Source organism: Centrocercus urophasianus, unplaced genomic scaffold, assembly GCF_019232065.1.
Source record: "Centrocercus urophasianus isolate 14NV4802_14NV808 unplaced genomic scaffold, USGS_Curo_1.0 seq_24, whole genome shotgun sequence".
NCBI classification, from domain to species: domain Eukaryota; kingdom Metazoa; phylum Chordata; class Aves; order Galliformes; family Phasianidae; genus Centrocercus; species Centrocercus urophasianus.
Window position 1 is genome coordinate 15154499 of NW_024884800.1, and position 27047 is coordinate 15181545.

The 27047-nt window shown below is 40.2% G+C and overlaps 1 protein-coding gene across 4 annotated transcripts in view; it reads left to right on the top strand.

Moving 5' to 3' along the window:
• Positions 1-27047, top strand: part of TENM1 (teneurin transmembrane protein 1) — a 227757-nt gene that overhangs the window by 115017 nt on the left and 85693 nt on the right. For 3 of the 4 annotated variants that reach the window (XM_042825108.1, XM_042825109.1, XM_042825110.1), the window contains exons 10-15: positions 1127-1228; positions 2236-2430; positions 6176-6376; positions 22470-22655; positions 23822-23845; positions 26085-26231. In XM_042825108.1, the coding sequence (XP_042681042.1) occupies positions 1127-1228; positions 2236-2430; positions 6176-6376; positions 22470-22655; positions 23822-23845; positions 26085-26231 (855 nt within the window). The remainder of the gene's footprint in view (positions 1-1126; positions 1229-2235; positions 2431-6175; positions 6377-22469; positions 22656-23821; positions 23846-26084; positions 26232-27047) is intronic. The other variant, XM_042825111.1, reaches the window with a different exon arrangement.

Sequence of the window (27047 nt, forward strand, 5' to 3'; positions counted from 1 at the left end):
TCTCAGTAGGCAAGGAGCAGAGTTGATAATGAACAGTAATATGTAAAAATTAATAACAAGCTGTATATCTGCAAAAAACTTGGGTTTTTTTGGGAAAAAAAAAAAAAGAAAAAGGAAAAAAAAAATAAGGCTGATTTCTTGACCTTGAAACAAATATCTATGTCTAGGTTGTGCATATCTGAAGAGCAGTTACATAGAAAATGCCCGTTTTTTGGTATAAAGTGATAGCCTGGAAGGAAATTAATGTTTTTCAGTATCAGTACAAGATTTCCAGAGGAATCAATTCTTGTCTGCCCAAGTGTCCATAAATAAGATCAAAATAAACTTACTTCAGTTATTCATATTAATGGTAGTGTATGCTTATGACCCATCTTGGAAGCATCTTAGCCTTACATTTGTTTCACATTTTTCACATAAAATGCATCTAAGTCATTGAATCCACTGAAATCCTGTAGGAAATACATGTGTAGATTAAGGACAGCTAACAGAAGTACAGACATAAGCCTGCCCCAAGACGTGTGAGGTTAAGTGGTTTCCTATCCAATGCTATATGATGAAGCATGCAGTAGTTTAAGATTAGACCTAAAGGTGGATTTTTTTCTTCAAATCTTCTTGTTAGGCCTGTAAAGGCCTTGAGTTGTATTGCTTTATGGAAGATGTTTTTTCATCTTGTATAAAAGTGAAAACCCCGCCTTCAAAAAGTGAAGCAATTCACATGCTTCGAGTGAGCACCATAGTAGATGCTACACTCTATAGACAAGTTTCCAACAAATTACTTCAACAGTAAAAGAAAGTGTTTAAGGTGAACATTTCTCCACAAATACTTTGGTTCTTGCAGTGCTTTTAATGGTGGTAAATTTTACATGAACACTTACTTTAAAAGCTTTCTGGTGTAATATGAATGATGCACTTATTATCTCAAAGCTGTCAAGACAAAATCTAATATTTGTAAGCTGCTTGAACAGGAATCTTGTTTTATTCTTCCTGTGAATGGAAATGGGCTTTTTACTGCTTCCTCACCTATTTGTATGTTGAGATGTGTCCCACAGAGTGGGGTGAAGATGCCATGCTTTTCAAATTCAACTAATTTGTGTTTTCCTTTCTGCATGACAATCGGAATAAATAGAAGTCCTGGATGACTGCTCTACTAATTGCAATGGGAATGGAGAATGTATCTCGGGGCACTGCCACTGTTTCCCAGGATTCCTTGGTCCAGATTGTGCAAAAGGTAATCTCATATCAACCAACCTGCAGTGCAGGACAGGAATCGTGATTATGGAGTGTGACGGCTGAGCTTACAAAGATTCAAAGCCATTAAATGAGATTTGATTCCTTTTTACAGACAGATGGCAAATGCACCACAAGCACAGGCATAGAAAGTTTTTTATGCTGTACTTTAGCTAAGATGCCTCAACAACTTTTCTCGCCATGACTTGCAGAGACAACAGATTCCTCCATCACTCTTTGCGCCCATTTTGTGATTTTTTATTTTTTTTAATTGAGAGCATCAGCTGAACACGGCGTTTACAGTTATTTAAAAGTGACTTTTTCACTTTAGAGAACATCTCACATGTCAGTCGAATGCTTCCGTGATCTTAACTTGAATAGGTGTGGAAAAGAAATCCTAAACCAATACAGAGATTTTTCAGCACGTGGAGCAAAAACTTGCTAAAGAGATCATGTGATCTTATTTCTGTATTGTCCATCATCCATTCTGTCTGCAGGTTCTCATGTTTTTCCTGTGTTTCCTCAAATTTTAGATTGACTTTATGTGTTATGAAATTGATTGGGTCAGAAATTGATAGTGGATTGTAAAACTTAGCTTCCATATCAGTGGTGTGCTTGTAGCTCAGCAATGGCTAAAAACTTAGGTAGTAAGAGGTTTGCTTAGAAGAAAGAATAAGGCACTGTCTTGCTTCGCAGGGAACAAATATTAATGTTAAAAAAATGATAAGCATCACTGTGCAAAATTTCTGCAGAGACCCAACAAGGGGAGGGATTTTTATCTTCCAAGATGTCCCATTTCAAGTCAAAATTAAGTATGGTAGTGAAGCAGGCTGAGGATACTGGGCTGCCTGGATCACTGCTGCACTACTTCTTTGTCACAGTCCTCACATCTAGTGAAGGATTAGGAGAGCAGAAGTGGAAAAGTGATTTTACAGAATGACAAATGCAATAAATGTTAATCTATGTAAAAATGTAAATATATTAAAAAGGTCAATCTGCCTTCTTCAGATTCCTGCCCGGTGCTCTGTAGTGGAAATGGAGAATATGAGAAAGGTCACTGTGTGTGTCGAAATGGGTGGAAAGGACCAGAGTGTGATGTTCCTGAGGAACAGTGTATCGACCCGACCTGCTTTGGCCATGGCACCTGTATCATGGGAGTCTGCATCTGCGTCCCTGGATACAAAGGGGAGATCTGTGAGGAAGGTTTGTGAAGTTTCCCTCTCTACAGTTAGGGAGTTTCATTTCAGTCTTTAATCTCCAAAGCTGTTTTAAGGTAGTTAAAACTCACACAGATGTGAGAGACTTACTGTAAGGTAATGCTCCTTTTCACAAAAGCGCCTTTAAAGTCTCAGGGAGAGGAATGTGAGATAGAAAATTTTTCAAAGATAAAGGCGTTCAGGTCTCAGTGACAGTCAGTGGGGGTTAATCACACAATTTCCAAGAATAAAACATTTTGTATCCTAAAAGATGAGAAGTGTTTAACATTGTCTAATAAGTATACCTAGTAAGTGGGACATGAGCAGTCCTCTGAAATGCTGTCCTTGATGAATTCTCAGGTGGTTTCACTTCCTCCAAATCCTGATAGCAAGAATCGGGGGGATGTTGTTGCCTTTCAGCAAGAAGGGGCTTCTCAATCCAGTAAGGAAAATGTCACAACATTTTTCTGAGAGAAAGCAGTGAGACCATCCCAGTATGTTTGTTTCTGCTTTTTTTCTCTCAAGACCCTGACGCTTCTTTCAGAGAGGACAGCTGGGATTGCCAGGCTCCTTGTGCCAGAAACCTCAGTCCCTTAGTGTGCATTGTCAAAGACTCTGCTTGTTTGTTTCTTTCTTTCTTTTCTGCCAAAATCTAAGGAGATAAGGCAGTCAGAAGATGATCTAAACAAAATAGGCTCTGGTGTTTGTCCAAAGTAATCAGCAGATCATAATCATCTTTTCCCTTTCTTCATTCTTTTGCATCTTGAGATGCGAACAGGTTCAGTTTAGCAGAGCATGCTGTGTAATTCTGTTGTCATATGTCATTTTTACTGTGAGCCTCTATTCAGGGTACTAAACTGGCATCCTTTAAAGCTTGGCTAATAAAAAGTGGGAAATTACGAGAAGAAGTAATTGTACTTCAGCTGCTTGTAGTACCTATGTGTCTCTGCCCTCATCTACAGAAACAGTTGTTATTTGGCTGCTGGCATTTCTGAGATAGCTCATCAGCTATGACTTTCTTCCCCTGTGCATAGCCTCGGAAAGCAGAGCTGTTCTTCATGCTTGCCCTGATTTGATGATTTTTCAGTAGTACCGTTAGCCTGAAGCTAGTGCCAGCATACTTTGTGCTTCGTGCTATATAGATTTTAGGTAATTCTTTTGAGTAGCACACAGAGGAAGCTCTTCTGTGGCCTGAATTCTCTAATCAGAAAAATGTCCAGGATGGATTTGATGGATTTGACATACCTGATACGGTTTTTAAAGGGAGGATCCACAGAATATTTCTGACATTCTCTGCTGTTTGTAGTTTCAGGAATGGAAAAAAAAAAACAAGAAAACTCAGATGAGAAAAAGCAAGTAATGCACAAATATACTCACTGAGGCCGTGATGCTGAATAAGCCTGAAGCTGACAAGAGACTGCCATTTACAGTTACTTGGCTTGTTGGCATGATGTGGTCCTACAAAATGGTTGAAAAAATAATTGAGATGAATGTACTTAGACAGCTATTGAAAACAAGTGCATGAAAACCTTGGATTTTTTTTAAATAATTATAAAATAAAAGTGGAATCGTGTAGGAAGAGGGTAGATAAAACAGAACTATACAGTGGAGTGGATTTTTATTGTAATAGTGTGTGCATGACATGACCATTCCATTTACTGTACTGTGCTGCATAACTGGTGCAATAATGCAGGTAACTCTGTCGGGGACTGGAATTAGAATATTGTATGTAAATATGAGTTTAATATTGCAGCTGCATTGTGACTGCAGCAGACAGTAACAGAGGTTCAATCCAGGGCAAACCAGTAGCTCTGTGTATTCACAGCTATGGACAACCTTCAGTGTTGTGCAGTCAGGTTATTATTACTAAAAGAAATAATGCTTTTTAACCTGCTTATGGAGGCTCTCAGTTTCAAAAGATCAGCAAAATCGAGAGCTGTCTTTCAGGATAAAAGAAAATTGCCGAGTATTTTTGTGCTGTGCTTAGCAAGGTGAGTGAGGCTTGCTCTGAAAGTAATGCCTCCTATTTTATGATGTTGGCCCACAATGTCAGAGGTGGATGTTGGTGGTACAGCAGTAGAAGCTAAACTGTCCTGCCAATATCCTGTTCCATTGTGTGGCTGTGTGACAGGTGGCAGAAGGGCAGTCTGACAAGCTGGTATCTGACATGGAATTGAAGATGAACCAAAGCGATGCCACTGAATTCCTTCCTGCAGAAAGAATGACACCTATTGATGTTCATCAACACTTGCCAATATTTCTGGTCTCCAAAGAGTGGATGTGAGCACAGTCAGGGCTGGGTGGTGTGTTTTAGCACTGGTGACAGTGGCACATCTCCACTGATGCAGACTGTTGCAAGTGCAGCATTCAGGCTCCTGTTCATCTCTGGTGAGAATGCATAGCTAATGGTCGTGACTGTGTTGGAAAAAGAGTGTTTGTAGTTGAGAATTTGCTCTATCAAATAGCACTCTTTGTTGTAATTTCCACGGAAATAAAGAGGAGGCATTACTTTCAGAGCAACCTAAGTACTTTGTCCAGAAATACTGATTTCTCTTTTTCAGAATTGCACTGCACTGCACACAAGCCTGGAAGGCTAAAAAAAGATACAGAATAAAAGCTGACTTAAGATCTTGAAATTGTGGGCCAGCAGCACAAAGATACAAAAGCGTTGCTTCTTAATTCGTAGGTCAAAAGATGCTGTAAACTGGATGCTCTTAATCTCAAAGAGAAATGTTTAGTCTTCTGCTGCTGAAACAGTGAACATCTCTTCATTCTTGTAATACAAAATACTGTTTGTTAAGTGTACTATTTAACTATTAAAAGTGTATTTGGGCTAATACTTGAAAAATGCATACAAGAACTTCCAAAGTGCCTTTTTTAACAATGTTGGTATGAAGCACGATCTAATATGAATAGGCTAATTGTTTTGCATGCTCAAACACCCCACGAATTCCTCTCTAGTTCTGTAGCCTCATTGTGGCCTCCAGAGACGGCAGGCTGTGTTCTGCTTCGTGTCTATCTTGTTAAAGAAATGCTGGATCTTGATGAAAGAATATGCTGATTATGTGGGACTAACCAGCTGATTTAAATTCTTCTACAGAGCTCCTGAATTTTTCACTAAGAATGGTTTAATCCAAATTGAGAACAAATTTAGCTCTTTGTCTGTTTGCAAATCGTTCATCAATATGTTACGACTTTTATGAATCTGTTCATTATCTTCAATTGCCCAGCACATACTTTTTATGAGAATATGAGATTTCTTCACAGTGTGTATTCAGAGAGTCACAATTTAGAGCTAGTGGATGACCTTTTTTTTCCTACCAGATTCTCAGCTGTAGAGAGAGATTTCCTCAGGAGTATGAAACGATAAATCTGTCTTTTCCAAAATGTAAATAAAGCATAGAACACAAATACCAGAATGAAAACACAACGCACAATTGTAAAAATAACATTTAATTGCTCCAGTTCTTTCCCAGCTCCGCTGCTGAAATCCATACTTCCTTGACTTAGATCAACAGATATAAGAGTATCTGCGATGAGCAGAACCATGTTCTCCATGAGTCTAGGCACTTGACTTTTTTCCCTTTTTTAGCTTATTCTTTTGCACAGGTGTTAGCATAGGCAGTTTTTTCTTGTGTTTTAGTCACCATCATTTCAGTCTGCAGTTAATCTCTATTGCTGGATGTCTCTGGGAAACCGCTGTAAAGGTGTGAAGTTTATTTCTCTTAAGTTGTGCATTCCCTGCTTTCCAGAGGACTGCCTGGATCCGATGTGCTCCGGTCACGGCGTGTGCGTTCAAGGGGAGTGCCACTGCTCCGCGGGCTGGGGCGGCGTGAACTGCGAGACATCACTGCCCATCTGCCAGGAGCAGTGCTCAGGGCACGGCACCTTCCTCCTGGACGTGGGGCTCTGCAGCTGTGAGCCACAGTGGACGGGTTCTGACTGCTCTACAGGTTTGTTTGCTGATTGTCTTTTTACAATTAAGCCAGTTAAAAGCTTATGCTTGCCGTTTGGCTTGTGAAGGAAAGTAGTTTCTGTTGCTGCGCTAGTATTGCTTTGAAAAATAAGACAGAGATGAGCCGGGGTGCTGTGACACTGCACGCCAATTTCTCGGTAAATACGCCAGTGGGTTTGGCAACAACTGGTTTTGTGCCAACAAGGATAAAAATGGCTTTTCCTTTGCAGCAAGGATGCTGACTGCCTGACAGGGAGAATGGTAGGCCTGCAAGAGTGCAAGTGGCTCCCAGCTTGGACAGGAGTTAAGCAGGATTCTCTCCTGAGGTGTTCAGTGCTTATCAGGATCATGCAATGAGGAAATATACAATCCTGAGAGAGACTGGGAGGATATCGTAGTGTGAATTCAGTGACTCACAAGTAGGAAATTGCTGTCAAAAAATATTTAAACAGAAATGGTCATCTGTTCTCTCATGCTGGAATAGAAACTCTTTTCTTTCTTAGAAGACTATCAGAGTTTAATCCTGCTGAATTTGATTAAGAGTTGAAATGGGTTTTTTATGTGCTTTGTACATTTACATTTCGTTTTCTTGAATCAAGAGCACTCAAGATATTTTACTCTGTAATGGAGCATATCATTACTAAAGTAGGTACTGCCATTTTTTTTTTCCTCTGGAGCTCAGAAGACTAGATTCTCAGATGATGAGTAATGCATCCTAGTACAGAGGAGATCTAAGTGACAGATTTGCTGAATGCTGTGGAATACAACCAGTGGTCCATGTCACCAATTTTTCTTAGAAATCATCCTTCAGAAGAACACATGGAATAGTTTAAATTTCATTTATTTAAAGTTCATGATTATGATTTTTAGGCTGAGACTCCATTATAACTTTTTCAGCCACAAACTATCGATGTGTTGATAATTTTGAGTATTTGTTACACAGACCCCACACTCATTCCATACTCCAAAATTAGCACGTGTGGTTTCTGTTAGATAGGGTACCTGCTCTGATAAGAATTGATTTTTACTGGCTTTCAGCTTGCATTTTTTTTATGTCTTTTATTATGTGCTAAAATAAGACTTCCATTGATTAAGCAAATAATTAGGAATGTTGCCAGTAATTTATTAGTTTTTTTTTTTCTTCAAAAAGTACGCAAACTAATTCTGCTCTTGTCTGAAACTACTGTAGCTTGAAAAGAGATGTTAAACTCCAGTGGTTCCATTGTGTCAGCTACATGGGGCAATTAGATACTAAGGGAACAAAAAGCTAATGAATAACTGCAGTGAAGCTTTTGTGTTCTGTGCTAGGATCGTAGTTCTCATGTTTTTCTCACCTTCAAAGCTGCTTCATTGAATTTCTGGAAGAAAAGTCACTTTTTTCTTACCTTCATACACCAGCTGGGAAAATTCTTCTCTGTGTCCCTAGTGTCCACTGTGTTATCAAGACAGGATGCTTTCCTCACCATCAACAAATATGTTGATTCCTCTGTATCTAATTTATCCCTTTCCTCATGTACTTTTAGCTTATTCCTAGTTCATTCGTCCTATGGAAGCACATAACAAGTCCTAGGGCTGGCACATTCATGCAGAATTTGCAGCATGCCTGGCCTATGTGAGCTGGGAATCCCCTGCAGAGCACACAGACCTGCCCCTGCACCTCCAAGGGCAGTCAGAGCATCAGTCCAGCAGGGTGACAGCCCTCAGCCAGCTCAGACAGAGGTGTCAGCCAATCACAGCACATGATACAGAGGATTTCCTGCCCTGTCTCTGCTAGGCAGTAGGGCAGTCATTTAAGAGGTAGAGAGGAATGGCAGCAGGTCTTTGCTCAGAGCTGTAGCTGTATCCCCTCCTGGCCCACTTCACCTTCCCAGATGCCCTTACACAAGGCTCATGAGGCTCTGCAACATGATGGATGGCCAAACAGTCATGTGCACTGTCACATCCGTCTGCATTAGAGGTGTCACTGATAGTGTTGTAAGCCTGGTAGTACATCAGGAGAGTCAAATTTCTACTTAATGTCTGTGATTCCTTGATGGTAATGAGTCATTTGGCTTTGAGGCAAACAGGCAGTGTGTTTCGAAAAGACAAAATCAAACTTGTGAATACTATCTACTTGTTGACAGGCAGAAAGGAAACTTGTAAATTGAAGGTGCAGCATCAACAAATTGGAAAGAAAACCTCATCCTCTGTTCTCAGATGTATAATGTGAAGCCTAGAGATTAAGGGGGTAAAACATCAAAACAGATGGCAGAGTTGTTGGGGGGAGCAGATCCTTAGCTAGCATCAACTGGCATAACTGCAGTGGTGCCACTGTGCAGAGCCAGTGTTGCAGGTGACAATCTAGCCCCGTGTCATTAATTTATTGTGATGAGGTTTCATGTTAGAACTTATAGCCTGAATTCTGTGACAGAGCTGATGCCTCTGACATTCCATCCTGTATTCATTTCTCTAGACTCTGTTCAGCCAAAGTAGGCCAGTTTTCGTCCTCCTTACTCCAGGACATTTGTCATACTTCCACTGAATCCATTTATACCACTGAAGCAACCTAATTATGATTGGGAAAAGAATACTGGCAGTTCTTAGTCACAAAAACATTCATCCTAAAATGATTATATGTAGATGGTATATATTTAGCATATCTATTTTTGGTTAAGCTCTCTAGCAAGATTGGTGGTAATTTTACAAAGGGTAAAAATGGATCAGCAGCCTCTTTCCTCAGTATCTTGCAAGGCATAAAACCTCTTTAAAATTGAAGTGCTTTGAAAAATGCAAAATGTTGTAATTGTTGTAAATTGATATGTGCAGAGTAGAGTAATTTAAAAATCATTAGAAGTATGCATTTTTTAAAGTAAAGTGCTTCAAAAAGAAATGAAGGCATAATACAGTGTATTAATATAGTTCAAGACATCTCAAATTGATTTCAAAATTAAACATCAAAAACTGCAACTTGAAAAAATAATTAGGTAAAACCATTTCATTGCAATCAGAAAACTCTTCAGGTTTAGGAAATTGCAAATTATGGGTGTCAGTCATTCTGATTTGCCAAGGACAAGGATATTCACTACAAACAACTCACAGCAGTGTTCGTATCCGTATGTAATATAATCCACTGTACGTTTTCTGCAGACTGTTATTTTCCATGTTGGCATTTTACTCCCTATTTTAGAGAAATCTCAAGAATCTTTTAATTAACACTGTAAGTATCCTTCATTGTTTTGCTCTGAAGAAATGATGGACTTACTTAATTTCATCTAACTGTCCGCTTTCTTTAATTTGTGAAGAGCTTTGATTATTACTGCTCTGCTAATTAAAAGGATGATTGAAGTTTTCCATGCTGTAAGTTGTCTGACATTGTCGAAAGACTCTTTTTACTACTGTATATTTCATCGAATAGAAAAAAAATGATGTGTGATTCATTTGACTTGAATCTCCCATCGAGTTGCAAGAGTTTGCAAGAAGATATCTGGTGAGCAGGATTTCTATTAAAAGCTTAATAGTTAAAGATTGGAACGGCTAATATGTTTTACTGGAGAATTTTAAACACGAGAAATTTAAAGCAATGAAGAAGCACTCCAGTAAAAATTAATTGTCGTACATGTTGAGATCAGTCCAGCATGAACCAGGAATACCTGATGTAGTCATGTCCCTATTTAAGAAATTGAAAAAGTCAAGGATGGAAGATACAGTGAGGAAAGTTGGGATGTTTTGGCGATCGGTGGATGGTTGGACTGGGTGATCCTGTGGGTCTTTTCCAACTTTGGTGATTCTATGATTCAACTGAGTGCTGCTTATTTTCTAGATATGCCAAAAATGTCTTTTTCCTTCCTTTTTCCTTCTTGAAAATTAAGATCCTTAATCTATTGTTGTCTGCAGCTATACAGCAGTTACTAGAAATATCCCCAATTCAAATGTAAACCTAATTTAATTAAGCCAGGTATGTAAATCCTGCTACAGTCCACAGACAAGTATTATTTATTCCCCTGGGAGGAACCCATAGCTGCAAATCTGGATTCTCCTGCCCCAGGAGCTCTTCCCTTATCCAGGACCAAGATATGTGAATTGCTTGTGGCAACAGCAATATTGTCCTGTCCCTCCTCCATTCACATAGCTAACAGAGATTTTCCTCTGCACGCTTAGCATAGCATCTGTACAAGTAGTGCAGGAGTGCATTGTATGCAGGAAATATCCACCTCAACGTGTTTGTTCTAGGCCTAATCCAGCAGATCTGTTTTAAGGATAATACTCATTAGTATCCACAGTCAACAACTGTGTAAGGACCTTGTGAACTGTGAGGTCACAGAGACTGAAGCAGAGCTGTATGTCCTTGGTTGGGTATTATCCGGTAGCAGAACCTGGCAAATAAGTGGGATTCTAGGAGCAATTCAAGTGCCGAAGTGTTTTAAGTACATCCAGATTTAGGTAAGCTGAGCAAAAGGTTTTATAACCTAAATTTTAAACTCAGACATTTAAAGTGGTAGTTAGGTGCCCACATGCCTTTATGCGTCTCATCCCTATCAACTATATGGTAGGTGATCTGGTAGAAAGATTTACTTTGTAGTAAAACATAGTAAAAAAACTGATAGGTTATCATATGGAAAGGAGTTATGTGAACACTCATTATGCAAGAAAATATCAAGATGGAGACTCTGAATATGAAAGGATCATACTCTGTGAGAACCCTTTTGTAAGAGGTCTCTGTAAAGCAGGGAAGTTGTGGGAAGCTCCTGCTGGTGCTGTAATGGAGGAAGAATAGAAAAGCTGAGATGGACAAAAAGGCAATAAAGATGCACAGGCCTTCATGTTTTAATTTGCAAAGACAAGCTCAGTGATTATATCCAGCAAGTTACCCATGCCAGGAGCATTTAAAGATGGGAGCTCATAGCAGGAGGCAGCTTCCCTTCCTTGCAGCTGAAAAAGCACAGATGAGAGCAAGAGTACAAAAAACCACTAGGATAGCTAGAGTTTTTGTGCCTCTGAAATTTATTATGCAAAATGTGTCGCACAGGTCCCTGAAAAGCAGCTATTTAAAATATTTTTTATTGTCATGGTAAGAGTTCTACAAAAATAGCTATCATTTCAATACACTTATGCAGCAGACTCTTTCTATTACGTTCAAGTTACTTCTGAAAATAGGAAATTGCTACTGATAAAAGTTGAAATCATGGAAACTTTCTTTTCTCCTGCATACTGCATTTTTAAGGTTTTTGATTGTGTAGATTGTTGCAAGGATAATATATGTAGACTTTTAAGGAAATCGTGGTCTCTGCCTTCTTTAAGCAAGGACTTTTGCTTAAATGTTTAGGCTTCGGTAACAGTTTTAAAATAAAATTTGACTTACTGTAATTATGCAAGCTAATGTTAGGGGTGATAGAGAATAAATTCCTTGTGTACTGTAGCAGCAATGTGCTCTTTAATTTAGGAAGCCTTGGCCATTTTATGAGCAGATTGTTAAAATGGTATCAGCAACCTTGTGCTCCGAAATCATTTTCTGATGTGCTGCAGAAAGCAGGTAGTTCACATGACGTCTTTTTATTTTCAGTCCCACATCATGCCCATCCACCTCGCCACCAAACAGCTGGGCTGTGCCCCACCAGCTGTGCCCAGGGAGAGGCAGCTGTGAAGGGACAGCTTCCCTCCGAGCAGGCTGTGCCCAGCAGCACGGCCGGAGGACAACTGCACTGCTCAGCAAGGTTGTGCCAGCATGGGCAAAACCAGGGAGAAATGAAGAGTGAGTGGAAAATTACATGCAGTGTAGAAGGGAGAGGGAGCACAGAGTAATAAAGGACACTCGCTTCTTAAAATCTAGAAAGCAGTTGTGCCTAAGGTGCTGAGGAGTGGGGCAGCAGCTCACATTGAAAAGCCAGGGCTGTGTGCACAAGGTGCTGCTTCTCACCACTACCAGAGAAGTGCAAGCCAGGAGCTGCATCTTTGCATTAGCAGCAACAAAGCAGAGCAGCAGCAGCCAGACGCATGTCGCTATTTCTATTAGTGCTGCTGACACAGAGGAGGTTATGGTTTATTTGCTGAGAGCTGCAGTGTGCTGATCTTCACAAACACAGCACTGAGCACAGAAATGTCTGCTCCTAGTCTGTGCAAGCGGGGTTCATAGTAAGCCATCGAATACTGCATGACTTGGGGCTGTGCTCCTGGTTCCGGTGGAAGAGCTCATTATGCTTGGCTCTTCAGTTTCCCCAGGAAACTCCTTATTTGTGCTAAAAAGAGAGGAAGCAATTCCAACCTCTTCAGCTAATTTTATTTTTGATTGTGACACTGAGGTGCTGCTCAGAAGCTGGTAATGACATTTAATTTCTCCTCTTTACTATCTTTACTGTGCTAAAAACATTTTTTCTTGGGAACACAATGTTCCCAATAATTTAGTTGATCCAATGTTCCTGTTGTGTCCTTCACCGAAAAAAAAAGAATTGTAAAAATGGATGGATGTCCTTTTGAATGTGCCCCACTGTCCCCTCAGGGTCAGCCCCACGCCCAATCAGTCAACAAGTGCATGCATGCCACTTCTGGGCTGCCACTGCCTTTACACAAGTGATTCTCAATAGATGTTCCTTTAATATTTTGAGAACCAGAATCCATGCCCAACTTTCCAGCGTTCTGAGCCCTTTGAAGATGTGTTCAGTAAAGTATCTATTTTCACTACTGTAGTTTTTGTGAGTAGACTCACTTGCTAGAGGTCAGCTTCTACACCTCTGTATTACAGATGGTGTCTGCTCTTTGCAGTGCTTAAATAATTCATAATTTCTTTACTGAATATTACTAATCAAATTTACTGATTAAATAATTGTGAAAACTTCATGTTCCGAGCAGAGCCCTATTTGGTGTTAATAATAATACTTCTGTGTATCATGAAAGATTTAGTGCTTATATAAAGACATATCCTGATCCACTCAGGCAATCTTGTGAACCTTTGCTGCAAACAGCTGTTTCCAAATCTTTATTTTCCTTTGATGCTGTATTAGCTCAGGCTGTGCCTGTGAGACAGCATTATTAAAAGTACCAGCAGAGCCAATTCTTTGCCTGTTACCTTTCTGTCTGCTAAGCCATTTGGGTGCTCTCTGGGCTTCTCTTCATTATCGTGTATTGCCTCCTGCCCAAACTGTTTCTCGTGGTCTGTCACTTACTCTTTAGGTTTCCCATTTTCCTATATGACTGTTTTTCAGCCCAAGGAACTGGCTATTGCATTTTCCCTCTGTAAGTGGACATGAAGGCAAAGCTTTCATAGCCTTCATCTCAGCCATTTTGACTCAGGATAGATTATTCTGAACAGCTTTTTCTTACTAGTCTCCCGATCACATAAAATATCAAATGAGGCAGACACTGCAAGGCATTTCCATTTGTGGTTCTCAGAACATTGGGAAGGATTTCGGAGCTTATTAGTCAGACTGTGATTCTCCAGTGACGACTGTAATTTCACTGCTTTACAAGAAGTACAAGTGGAAATCAAATAGTGGGGACAAATTGTAAAACAGGAGCAGATTTGACAAGGAAGCGTTTACGTGCGAAACAGGGCACTAAAAAACAGGGCTGGTCAGAGCATTGTGGTTCTCCTCACCTTTGTGTCAGTCTCATCTTCCTTGCTGTTAGGTTGCAGTTCATTTATTTTAAGCATTTCCCACAAAGGCCTTATCTGACCTGCCAACATGTATCATCTCTAAGAACGAGACAGGTTCTGCAGCTAGAGTCCCTTGTGTGTCAGCACAGCATAATCGTATTCTGCTCCACCAATACTATGGCTGGGTAAACAGAGATATACCCAGTGGCAAATGAGTAATTCTTTTCAGTGGTATCAATTTGCAGAGCTTTGGCTCCCTGAAATGAAATATCAGTGAGTGTGTTTACCATTACCAGTCCAGATTCATAAGATTGTATTGATTAAATTTTTCCACTGTAAAAAAACCATTTTGAGCCATAGTGAAATCGATAAAGGGCGAGGTTTTTTATATATACAAATTGGATTTGGATCAGGAAGAGAATATTCTTCATCACATGAAAAATAAAGCTGAAAAGAAAAGTGTGATGAAAGATCCAAGAAAGGGAAAGTTTCTCTGTCGTTCCCATCTGCTTCTGCAGAATCTGCCTCTGGGACCTTTCTATTTGCTAACCGATTACTTTTTCAGAGAAGCAAATTTTGAAGGAATAGGAGTCTCCCGAGTGTGAAAAAGATACCGTCTAAACAGTATTATCACAAGTTACATTACAGTATCGTGGTGGTGGTGTTTTGTTTTTTTTTTTTTAATGAAATTGCATTCATATATTTTGAGACACACAATAGTGTTAATGGCAGCGTCCGTGCTGGAAGTCAGAAGTGCTATTTATGGAGTACTTAATGCATTAGAACTAGGTTCAGTGAGATGGTAGTAGGATTATTTTCAGCAAGCAATTAAAACCATCAGTAGATTGATGGTGAACCATCATGAGCAACAAATGGCGAGGTCTGGTTATTTTCGTTCCAGTGGTTTCATTCTGTGTGTTCTGGACTGTGGCAAGAAGATAAGAAAGGTAGTTGGGTATCTGTGAAGCAACATGGCAAAAGGTTTACTGCATAAAGATTACAGGGAAAAGGTTTAAAATGAAACATCGTTTTGCCTTTGGTAGAAATATTTGATCACTGTGTGTTAATGTATTAATAATACTACTGGCAAGATAAGTTTTTGCTGCTTTGAAGTGGATCCAGATTTGCCGTAGAAAACTGTTTCAGATGCAGATGTCTCAAGTCGGGTGAGATGAGTCTGAATCTTTGTGCCTTTCATTGGGATGTGCACCACTGTGTTCCCACCTTGGGCAAGAGCAGAATCTTTGGAAACATCTGTGGAAATGCTTTTGGAGGTATGGGTGAGAATCAACTCAATGAAATCGTTTTAAAGTAGTCATATAATTAACAAGGAAGTGTTACTTTGCATTTATTCACACAACTAAAATGCGAAGCTCAAATCCACAAATTGCTGGGATATTGTCAGGTGTGTGGGTATGTGATCCGTGGGGAAAGGGATGAGAAGAATTGCAGCAAGAAAGAGAAATTTAGGCTGAAAAAGCATTTGTCAGCTACAGAAATTCAGGGATGGTAGGGATTGGTTACTCAGTGCTGTTTGTAGGTTCTCTGTTGCTGGGAACTTGCTGAGGGATGCCAATCATGACTGGATTTCAAACAGAGATGGATTATAGATTATCATGTGAATTCCTTTGCACTGCTGTCTTTAGTAAATTTCCATTAATTTCATTTATGTGTTTGTTGTTTATTAGAACAGTTGTCAGTCATTTCAGCGATGATCTGTCCGGACAGTTTTATTTCATGATACCAAATTTCATAAAAAGCAGTAATGGCTTGGGACCATGCTGCCTCTTGCACATAGGAACCTCATTCCTGTTTGCTGGAGGAAGCACTCTCACAAAAGCTGGCTGTTGTTCTGCAGCTGCTTCCAAGTCCATCCGATTTTTAACTTGAGCTTGAAGATCAGATACCCCTGAATGCTGCTGTAGTCCATGCTCACTTCTGTGATGCCTCTATAGGAAAGCTGCCCTTGGCTGAGCAGCATAGTGGCATAGCTGGGGTTGGCTAGGAATGTGAAAAACATTCACACCCACTTGGGGTGGGATTGGCAGATTGTAACTCTGTAGGAGGAGCCCAACCCAGATGCAGTTGTAACACCCAGATTGCCAAAGGAGTTTATTTAAATGAGGGAAATTAGATAAACTCTGCCATAAAAATAGTATAGTTTTTATTACATGTTTGTAAAACTTGGTATCCACATCAAATCTCTCTACCGCACTCTGCCAGGTAACCGATGGGGACAGCTTTCCATTAGGTTTCACTGGAAAAAATAACTCAAATGCCTTAGAAACTTACAGAATTTGAACATTATGAAATTCTTTATGATGTAAAAAAAATTGTTAATAAAGTCAGATGCCGAAAATGAAAGCTGGAACATAGTTGTCTTCAGGACACAGTGGGAATGTAATTTAAAAAGCTCAGGAACATTGTTGAAATTATCATACAAGCTTATTAAATGTGATGTATATTTAAATTGAAAAAACTTTCTTTATTAGGCCTAGATAGGTGATTTTTGCTGCCTCCAGCAGTTAAGCATATTGGGTGAAAGTTGGGTTAGATTAATTTCTAATCTTTATGGAAATCCACTTATTAAAAAATGGATAGCAAAGTTCTGAATGTGATATGGAAGGGTTTAGAGAGTCAGTAACGGAAGGCTCCTCATCGTGTGTGATAAAAAGTAAAATGAAAGTGTTTTTGGATTATTGGACCACTTTTGCTTACATATGTTTTTGTATTCTTTATTTTGTATTCTTCCAAGAATGAATTTCCTGAAACATGTTGAATTAACATTAATATCTTCCCTTATCATTACAAATTATAAATTATTTAGCTTTCATTTCCCTTTTCGTATCACGTAAGTAGAAACATATTATAAAATACGCTTAAAAGAACTCATTGTTGACTTAGATAATTAAAATGAAGAATGTGGAGTGAATTTTTAATGCTTTTTTGATTAGCTCAGGAACGATCAACATATTTGTCTCGTTCTCAAGAATAAATAATGCTTCACAGCTCACATTTGCCTTCCTTCAATAAAATTAATGAGTTAAAGACGTGTCAGTAAGGATTCTAGACTGCTTGAGTTGAACATTTTTTAAGTCTCTTATTCATTAATTGGTTTAAGTCAGGGAATCTGAATTTTAGATTTGATAAAGGCTATATTTCATGAAAGTCTATAAGAAACTGCAGGGGTCGGCTGAGGCCAGCTCCCAGCAATTTGCCAGCGTGTTGCTCACAGTCAGCCTGCACAGCTGAGGTTTATTTAAATCAGGAAATTAACTTCTCAGCTCTACACTTAGAGAACCTTGTTTTGATTGCGAAGTGTACAGGTACAAAAACTGAAACAAAGCCTTTAATTAGTGTGAATTAGGGTGACTGTTGGTTTCCCAGGAGCAGAGAAAATTCGCAGCTGCTGAGGATCTGATGTCTGAGCATGGAGCAGCCTCCAGCCCAGCGCCCGACACAAGCACTGCAGTCTGCCTGGAGCTCAGGCAGCAGAGCTGGGCAGGAGGCATCCCATGGAGCTGTGAGCAAGAGTGAAGGGGAGGAAATGGCTTTTGTGCATGTCCACAAGCCTGAATACCAAAGCAGATGAAGATCTTCTTGAGTTACGTGTTGCACTGCACCTTTTGAGAAAGACTGATGATGTAACAGCACAACTAAAGGCTTCAGAATATTATAATAAATATTCCCCAAAGTCCACTTCTCTAATATAAAATGTATCCTCCTGTCATCTGCCTCCCTTGTTACCTAATATGTGTCACTTTCCCTTGGGATGAAGACTGTGGCTCCTCAGGACAGCTCCAGACAGGCTGGGCTCTGCATCTCCTCCTTTACCCTGCCCACATTGCTCCTCTTATCCCTCAGCGGGCTGATTTAGCTCAGCAAGCTGTCGGGTATTAATCTAGGATGATAAAGTGAACAATGATCTGTCAGTTTGATGTTCTGAGTGAGCTCACCAGTTTCAGATATGCTCCAGATAAGACCAGGGACACAGACCCAGGAGATGGATGGAGAGGAGGGGGGTGTAATACTGATTCACATACAGGTAAGATCTCTGGCTTGGCTACTGTGTCTACACACATCTCAAAGCCATGCCTTGCTCTGCTGGCTCCTTCCTGAGCATTCACTGCATTTTGGGGTGCTTCTGAATCCTGTAAGGCCAACTGCTGTGGAAGGAGGAGGATGTGCCAACAACTTGGATGACATCTGACTTGAGGACTTCTGTACTTTCTGAATTCTTACATCAGACTTGTTTTAAGCCATTTGTCTATTTCAGGTTGTTCCTTCATTTCCCATTTGATCACTGTCTACTCAGTGTCTCATTTAGTCATGCTGTGGAAACCCTCCCATGGTGCAAACACAAATGCTAATGTGATTTCTTACTGTGCTGATATTTCTGTACTTCGTAGAATCATAGAATCATACAATGGCCTGGGTTGGAAAGGACCACAATGATCCCTTTTTTAATGCAGCCCAGAACACAGTTGGCCTTCCGGGCTCCAGGCTCACACTGCTGGCTCATATCCAACTTCTCATCCACCAGAACCCCCAAGTCCTTCTCCACAGGGCTGCTCTCAAGGGGTTCTTTGCCCAGTCTCTATAAGCACTTGGGATTGCCCCAGCCCAAGTGCAACACCCTGCACTTGGCCTTACTGAACCTGATTATGTTCTCATGGACCCACTTCTCCAGCCTGTCCAGGTCCTTCTGGATGGCTTCCCTTCCTTCCAATGTATCGATTGCACCGCTCAGCTTGGTGTCATCTGCAGACTCCCTGAGGGTGCACTCCACCCTGGCACAGAACCTTTGATCACAACCCTTTGCCAGTATCGAGCCAGCCAGTTCCTAATCCATCGAACAGTCCATCCTTCAAATCCACACCTCTCCAATTTAAAGAGAAGGATGTGATGAGGGACCATGTCAGAGACTTTGTAGAAGTCCAGATAGATGTCATCCATCATTGTTTACCCACAGACGGAACTAGGAATTGTTTTGCATTTAAAAAGAGGACAAATTAAACTGACCATTCTTTTCTTTGATCTTAGTTGTTTGAATTAGCTGCAAATTGAATCTGTGTGTACTATCACATTATAAAAAGAATGGTGTTAGGCTTGATTTCCCTTGCTTTGCATGAGAGGTCTGGGAAGAATCTGGGATTTGCTTTTCAGAAGACCACATAAACACATTAAACAGTGCTTCTGAAGCCTCACATTAAATCATTGAAACAGCTCCTAAAATTGGCCTCATGGCCATAAAGGATGAGTGGGCTGAGCAGTTAGATGACTGCTACTGGGGAAGGTGTGTGGTCCAAACAGAAAAACAAGGACTTTGTTTTTCTTTCTAATCTGGTGCTTACAGCATGTACTGTCTGGCCTAGGGTATTCTTTGTTTCCACTTTATTAATCTAATTATATTAATGTGCTTAAAAAGTGTATAAATATTTTATTCGTTGTGTGAAATAGATAAAAGAGGCTGGAAACATGGAGAAAACAATGGAAAAGTGTCCAGTATTTTAGGGTCTATTTCCTTAGGTTGTAAAGTGGGAATATAGGCAAATTCTACATCCCAGCAGTAGAGTTGTGCCTACATTTCCTCCCCCTGCTATTTCTTTGTTTCTTTGGAGGATGCAGATGTCGAGATCAGACTCTGTGGGGTAGACAAGCAGAAGGAAGTCATGCCGTGTATGAGAATGTGTTCAAGGTTTTCCACAGCTGGTTCTTTGTTTTATTTACAGTTAGAGAAGAGGAGGAAGCTGCCTGAGCTGCTGACAAGATCAGAAGCTCTGTGTATCACCTAGTTTCTCCACTTCAACCTTTCCAGCCTACACTGCCACGGGCTCTCTTGTGTGTTCCTAGAATAGTCCTTGGAGTTTTGGCGTTGGTTGAGCTAAAACAGTACCACATCTGCAAAAACTAGTAGGCACTCAATCCAGAAGAGTTAAAAAAAAAAACAACCTATGCTCCACTTATCCCAGCATAGTGTAAGCCACGGAATATTTCTTAAAATCCTCTTAACAATCTATGCCACTTAAAATAAAATAGCAAGCACTATAATTATAATGAACTACAGGGAGATCAGGAGAGATCAAAGGCATCCCTCCAGCAGCCTAAGTCCTTGAAGTAGCAGGTGATTCATTGGATTTAATTCTCAGGAGTTTGCCTGTGCCCCATGGTATAAAGGTAAGTGAAAGAAATGCCAGTTGTCCTCGGGCTGGCTGAGGGGCAGGGGGGATGCTTTTGTGATACCTGATGGTCCTATGATCAGAAGGTAGATGGATGCCACGATCACTTTTGTGATCCCTGATCACAGGACCAAAAAGTATTTGAGTGACCCTAATACCAAAGAAGTAACAAAGGAGGCTCTCCCCTGCAATCCGGTGCCCCCTGAGCAGTATCCCAGCTCTCCAAGGATCAAGTAGCCAAGCAAAGAAGTCAAACCAAATCGTGTGGTGACAGGGAAGAAATCCTGCCCAGAACCTGCAAGGCAGGCAGCCCAAAGCATGAAGCATTAGATTAATACACGATCAGCAGGTAGCAATCAAGTCTTTCTAAAGAATAATTCCCCAGCTTTAGCAGAGTTTTTCATTTGAAGCATCTTTGCAGTTGAATTTGGCAGAGCAGTCTCTTTTCTGGTCTTACATACAAAAGGACGTACAATTTTCTCTTTTTGTGAGAATAGCAACAGATAATTGTGTTTATTTTGCTCTCCAATATAACTCAAGTCCCTGTCTGAATAGAAAAATTAATTATTTTTTATGTAGTTGGTTTTGAGTTCCTCAGGCACAGCACTTTGCAATTGCTTTCATTGGATCTTTCATTGTTCTTTACCACACCTCCAGGTTCTGAAGGTGGTTTTGAGTTTGACCTCACTCTGCCACAGTTTGTCACTCACCATTCCTTTCAATTGCACTCTGTGCATCATGCAGGCTGTTGACGAGAGCAAATAAGGGCTGAAATCTAACTCGAATTACATCCCAGGCACATTGGTCTCAGCGTGGTTCAGTTTCTGTGCTGCTTTTCTTGTTATGTTAAAATGATTGGAATTGATCAGATTTCAATTTAAACTTTAAAAACTTGGCTTGGCGTGTTCAGTGACAGCATTTATCGCTACAAATGCTTTTAAGCATGTTTATATACAATAGTTCCAGGATATAAATGATCACTATTTAAGATCTGTCAAGGGAAAAATCTTCCCACAACTAAATATGTAACACTGACATTTGAAATCGGAGCAGGCATGGTTACTTGGCTCACACTTGTGCTATCAGCTGCTCTCCAAGAAGAAAAAGGAGGAAACATTTCTGTGGCAGGTTAATTGCCGAATAACAAGCAAATTCTGTCTCCTGACACTAATTATTCTAAATAAAATCAAACTGCACAGAACCCCTATAATGAAGCCATTCTTTTCACAGAATAACTTTAGTCTAAGTGGAAGCAGAATTGCAATTGGCATATTTTGATGTATTGAAGCAGTTCAGGACTCCCATTCCAATTCACTGTGCGTTCCCCAGCGCCCAGGTGGAGGAATTGTTTGGAGCAAAGTGCAGGAGGTGCTCCTGCCTTCCTGAGACAGTTCCTCTGGTTTTTAACAGTTGACTCATGAGAGGAAGGAAGGAAGGGAAAGAAAAAAAAATAGAATAGGAGAGAGACTTAAACCTTGAAAGCTCTCTCCGAACCAGGCAGAGCTGTGGTAGCTTCAGTGGAATGGGATGCAGGCTCCCCTTCTTTCTGTGCTGGCTTCTTGCTTGCTCACTGTACTGCAAGGGAAGGCCATTTTACCTCCACTGCAAACATCTGAATGGATCAAAGGCTGGTTTGCTTTTGTGTGTTTAGAACGCCACTTTATCCTTTAGCTCATCCCACACACAGTGTTTGAGTTTATAACAAATTTCAGAAATGAGCCCATGGCCATGACTATCATAGATTTATAGAATAAATTGAGTTGGAAGGGGCCTTTAAAGGTCAGCTAGTCCAACTTCCTGCACTGAACAGGGACACTATAGCTCCATCATGTGCTCGGAGCCCGGTCCAGCCTGACCTTGAGTGTCTCCAGAGATGGAGCACCACCATAAACTGCCTTTATTCCATTAAACTTCTTCCTTATATCCAATCTAAAGCTCCTCTCTTCTTGTTTGAAACCATTTACCCCTTGTCCTGTCACAACAGACCCCACTAAGGATTCTGTCTCCTTCCTTCTCACAGCCTCCCATTAGGCTTCTCCAGCCTGCACAGCCCAGCAGTTATGACATGTTCTCAGCTGAAATCAGCCAAAGGACGTGGACTGTTGTGTCACTAGCATCTGATTTGGACCCATTGCTCCCCCATGAGCAAAGCCATCACTATAGTCTCTAGTCCAATACAAGCTGTTAAAGAAGGACGCAGCCACGTTGTGTGAGGTCTGTGCTAGGTGACAGAATCCCGTTTGATCGCTGTTAGGATAGAAGTGATTGCATTTAGCATCAGCGCAAAGTCCACCTGCGGTATGAAGTTGCTCTTTCACGTGATGTGTTTCTGTATTCCTGTGCAGAGCTGTGTACCCTGGACTGCGGCAGCCACGGTGTGTGTTCGAGAGGAATCTGCCAGTGTGAGGAGGGCTGGGTGGGACCCACCTGTGAGGAGCGCACCTGCCATTCCCACTGCGCTGAGCACGGGCAGTGCAAAGATGGGAAGTGTGAGTGCAGCCCTGGATGGGAAGGGGACCACTGCACCATTGGTAAGGGGGATTTGTACCTCTGTAAATAAAATGAATGACGTTTTAACCAGTTTCGCAAAGATCTGCCAGGGCCATCAGGACTCACGTTTTAGAAAAACACAGAGCCAGCAATCAGAATGGCATTCACAGAATGGCATTCACAGAATGGCATTCACAGAATGGCAACAGCACAGTACTCTATTTAGAGGAAATAGCACCGAAGAATTAACTTTAAAAAAGAAAAACAAAAAACAAAAACAACCACACACACAAAGCATAGTTGTGTAGGTCCCTGCATATCTCTAAGTTGTGCATGAACTTTGAGTCATGGATAAAATAAGGTTTTGAGAAAGTGTTGATTTTGAGAATTTGAGGTGTTAGGGATGAAGCTGTTCAGCTTAAGTAATTCTTGCACTGTCTCTTGCCACAGCATTTGAGGATTCACACATTTTACTTTGTTCTAGAGGTTTTTTTTTCCTGTAGCTGGGTTCTAACAGTATTTCTAGTAAATGCAATAGTCTCAGATCTTTTCAGAAGTCATTTCTCTGCTGTAGAAATGTAATAGTTATATGTTTACTGAAATGCAAAAGGTTATTTTGAGAAAATCTAACAGTGTTTCAACCTAAAATGTCTCAGAGCAATATTATTCATAAACATTTTAATTGTTTATAAGCATAGCGTATCTAATTTTCAGAAGTAAACAGTGTGAGCTTTCATGTTTTCTTCCTGAATACAGTAGAATGTTTAATCTTTATCTTGATAATTTTAAGATAATTAATAATTAAGGCAATTAATTCACTGACTCTAGAGTTTACTACATCAGATTTGCTAAATCTACTTTTAAATACGCGAAGAAGGAACGGCTTACATTATCAGAGATTGTGTAGAGCAAATCCAGACAGGACAAACATAATAACAAAGAGAAGTAAAGCTTTGCATCACTCTTACTTGCAGTGTAGGCACTGCACACGTGGCCCAAGCTTCCTCTGCATGCTTGTCATCAAATGGAGAACAATCACAAGCGCAGCATGCTTTGATCACAGTGGTAGGAATAGATATGATTGCAGTAGAAGGGAGGCACTTTATGTCTAACCAACAGGTGGCAAGCCATAAGCAAACGCTTTCTGTCTTTTTCATATTGGTACAGAAGTTCAATCCATCTCAGTTTTGTTCTTTTCTTTTTTAAGCTCACTACTTAGATGCAGTTCGAGGTAAGTTTTTCCTATCAGCATTGCAAAAGAATAATGAAAAGATACAAAAGTATTGGGAATTAAGTGTTGTGTTATATGTTTTGTCTGAGCTTCTGTACTGTTAAGTTGCCAAAACAGATCAAATATTTGTTCACAGAGATATATGTATATACAAAGAGAGATTTACAGAAAAATATGCAGACTTTGTGCAGTTTTGTGCAGATTATGCAAATAATGTACTCAGCTCATTTGCAAAGTTATAGCAACGTACACATTATTCATGCAGACATCTGATGTGCTGCTACGTAAGTCAGATCTTTGTTCTTTCTTGCCATTGCAAAGTAGCAGAGGACTTGCTGGAAAAATTTGATCCTGTCTTCTGTGAGAAGAAAATATTTTTATTTTTTTGCCCATTTTGTTTGATAGAGAGGGACCTGTTTATAAAAGCTGTCTTGGCTAGATGCGTGATAGAGTTCTCTTCAAATCGCTTGATACAAGGGTTAAATTTTGTGTTGTTTTGTTCATCTGATTCCCACGCCTTGCCTCAGGTCCTGCTTGGTCGTGGGAGTGTGAGTGCCTTCCTGTGCTTGGCTGCAGTCCCTCAGTCCTAGCCCTGCTGTGCAGAGCAGTGGTGCACACTGCCCCTTACAGAACTGCCCCGAGCTGAAATATCAAACTAACCAATATTCCAGAAAGAGCTGAGTGCTTGGTATCTATTTGTTATTTCATTTCTTCAGAATTAGATGATGATAATAAAAACATGTAAGCATTCATTTGATTACATTTATAGTCTTAGACAATAACCATACACAACAGCAAAATATAATCGTGTACAAGACATGAATTAACTCCATAGGATGGTAAATTGAAGTGGAAAAACATCCCCTCGCAAATCCTGTCCTTTCTCCCAGCTCACAAAAAGACAAATAATTGGGTTTTAAAGTATGTCTGGTGGTTGCCAACCTCGAACTATTTTAGAGCAGTGAGTTCCAATGTGAGAAAACCATGCCACCTGTCTTCAGTTCCTCCTAGCGAGAGACTCAGACTCTCCTCTCTCTTTCCAGCTGTGATTGATAAACTGTCCAGAGAAGGGGGGAGGAGAAAGATGATGTGTCTGGTGTAAGGTTGTTAGGAGACATGCTGCATTTGGCCTTTAAGTCACATCTGCCAGACCAGTTATAGGCACTCTCCAGTCAGCCTCTCCCAAGCCTGAGGCCTTTTCTTTCTTCCTTGTTCTCAAAAGAAATTCTCTCTGGTAATACTTAAATGCTGATATTCACTCTCAAATACAAGAGAGCATTGAAATCCTCTAAATTCACGCTGGTAAACTGGAGCCCTCTTAGAAAGGATACTGCTTGCACTGTTAATCTTATTGCTGGGCTTTATTCATTGTCCTTTGGCGCCATGCATGATAGGGCAAGGATTTGACAAATGTCTGAGCTGGCACTAGACTATGCAAGCAGATGGACATGTGAGTATGAATCCAAGAGACAGTTACTCAGTTACTTTTATAGGCAAGAGGTCTAGATGAGAATGTCCAAATTGCTACTGATTCAGAGTTTACAAGCATATAATCCAGGGGATACTGCAATCGCTGCTCCAGTTTTTATCTAGAACCAGCACCACTAAAGGGCAACTGTTTGTCACATTTGAATCAGCTCACTGAAAGAGGTAGAAATAGACATTGAAGGGAAATGCTGCCTCATTTTCCTTCTGTGGAAAGTCATTGTGTAGTAGAATAAACCAGACAGGCTTTTTCACATTCAGCTCAGTCTTTACAATCAGAATAAATAGATCACCTCGTTTCCCTGCAGCATATAGGATTATGTCCAAAAATGCCAGTTTGTCATTTAAAAATATTTCTCATGTATACCTTTGATATAAACATTGAGTATGTATATACATTTCCTGGTACACAACATTTTTTTCTATGTGTAGAGAAAGAGATTGACACAGCAGGCTGTTAAGTAACTTCTTACACATTTATTCACTTTTGCCTGTGCACAGAAAGTTGCACACTAAAAAAATCCTCACTCCTCAATGACAAATGATTCCTGGGCAAGTATAAGTAGGGATAAGTACAGGTATTTTTCCATATTCAGCCAAGAGTATGAATGTCATGCAAAGGAGCTGTATTGCTCTCTTTTTTAGGCAGCAAGGATTGAAGAATGTCGTTGAATAATTGCAACTTTACAGGAAGAGAAAAAAAAACTCCTCAACGATTGTTTCTTTTTTCACTTTTTCTTTTTTTCTTCAATAGATGGCTGCCCAGGTCTCTGTTATGGAAATGGCAGGTGTACTCTTGATCAGAACGGATGGCACTGTGTCTGTCAAGTGGGCTGGAGCGGCTCAGGATGTAACGTTGTCATGGAAATGGTGTGTGGGGATAACCTGGACAATGACGGAGGTATGATACATAATTCATGGCTCTGTTTATTTGTCACATCCTCGATTCCCATTTGAATCTATAGTTTTGCTGTATGTTTTACTTTTTATCACAAAATAGCAATGTTTTGTTTGTTTACTCAAGACAGTTGCTCTACAGACTTCATCAATGCAGTGACAGAGTAGACCTTTTTGTTAGACGTTCTCCAAGGCAGAATTTATGTATGTGCCATACCTAGCATCCTAGGGGTATTTTTACTTGGGTATTTTCTAAAATATATTTAAAAAAAAAAATATTTTAATGAGTCATTTCTTTCACCTCTTCTTTCACCTTTCTTCCTTTCTTTCATCAGTGAATGGATACCCAAATGAAAAACCCTCTGTTGCTCTTGGAAGCAGTGAAACTGCTTCTGATATGTTCTTTGCGATACCAGGCCAAGTATTGCGGGAAAAAAAGTTGACTCATTTGACTAGTGATGAGGATCTCTGGCTACAGAACACTCCCTCTCAGGAACCAGCGTTAGTTTTTTTTCCAACAAAAACATCCAGTCTTTATTTCAGACTTTCCAGAAAAGCAGCAGTATTCCTCACAGGTTGTTCTCAAAATGCTGTTCCTATCTTTTTAGGAACACTTGGTTTACTAGACAGTCAAGGAGGACTGTTGCTTCCTCTGCTTTTATTTGTCCCCATTGACTCACCCCGTACCTGGAGCTGAATAGGTTTCTTGGTCAGACTGTGAATGCATCTGCCCCAATTATGGTTGTGTTCTTCCTAAGACTTTATACTGGGATGCATATTATTATACATCTCAGTATCTTGGGAGAGATCTCGTGCCTCA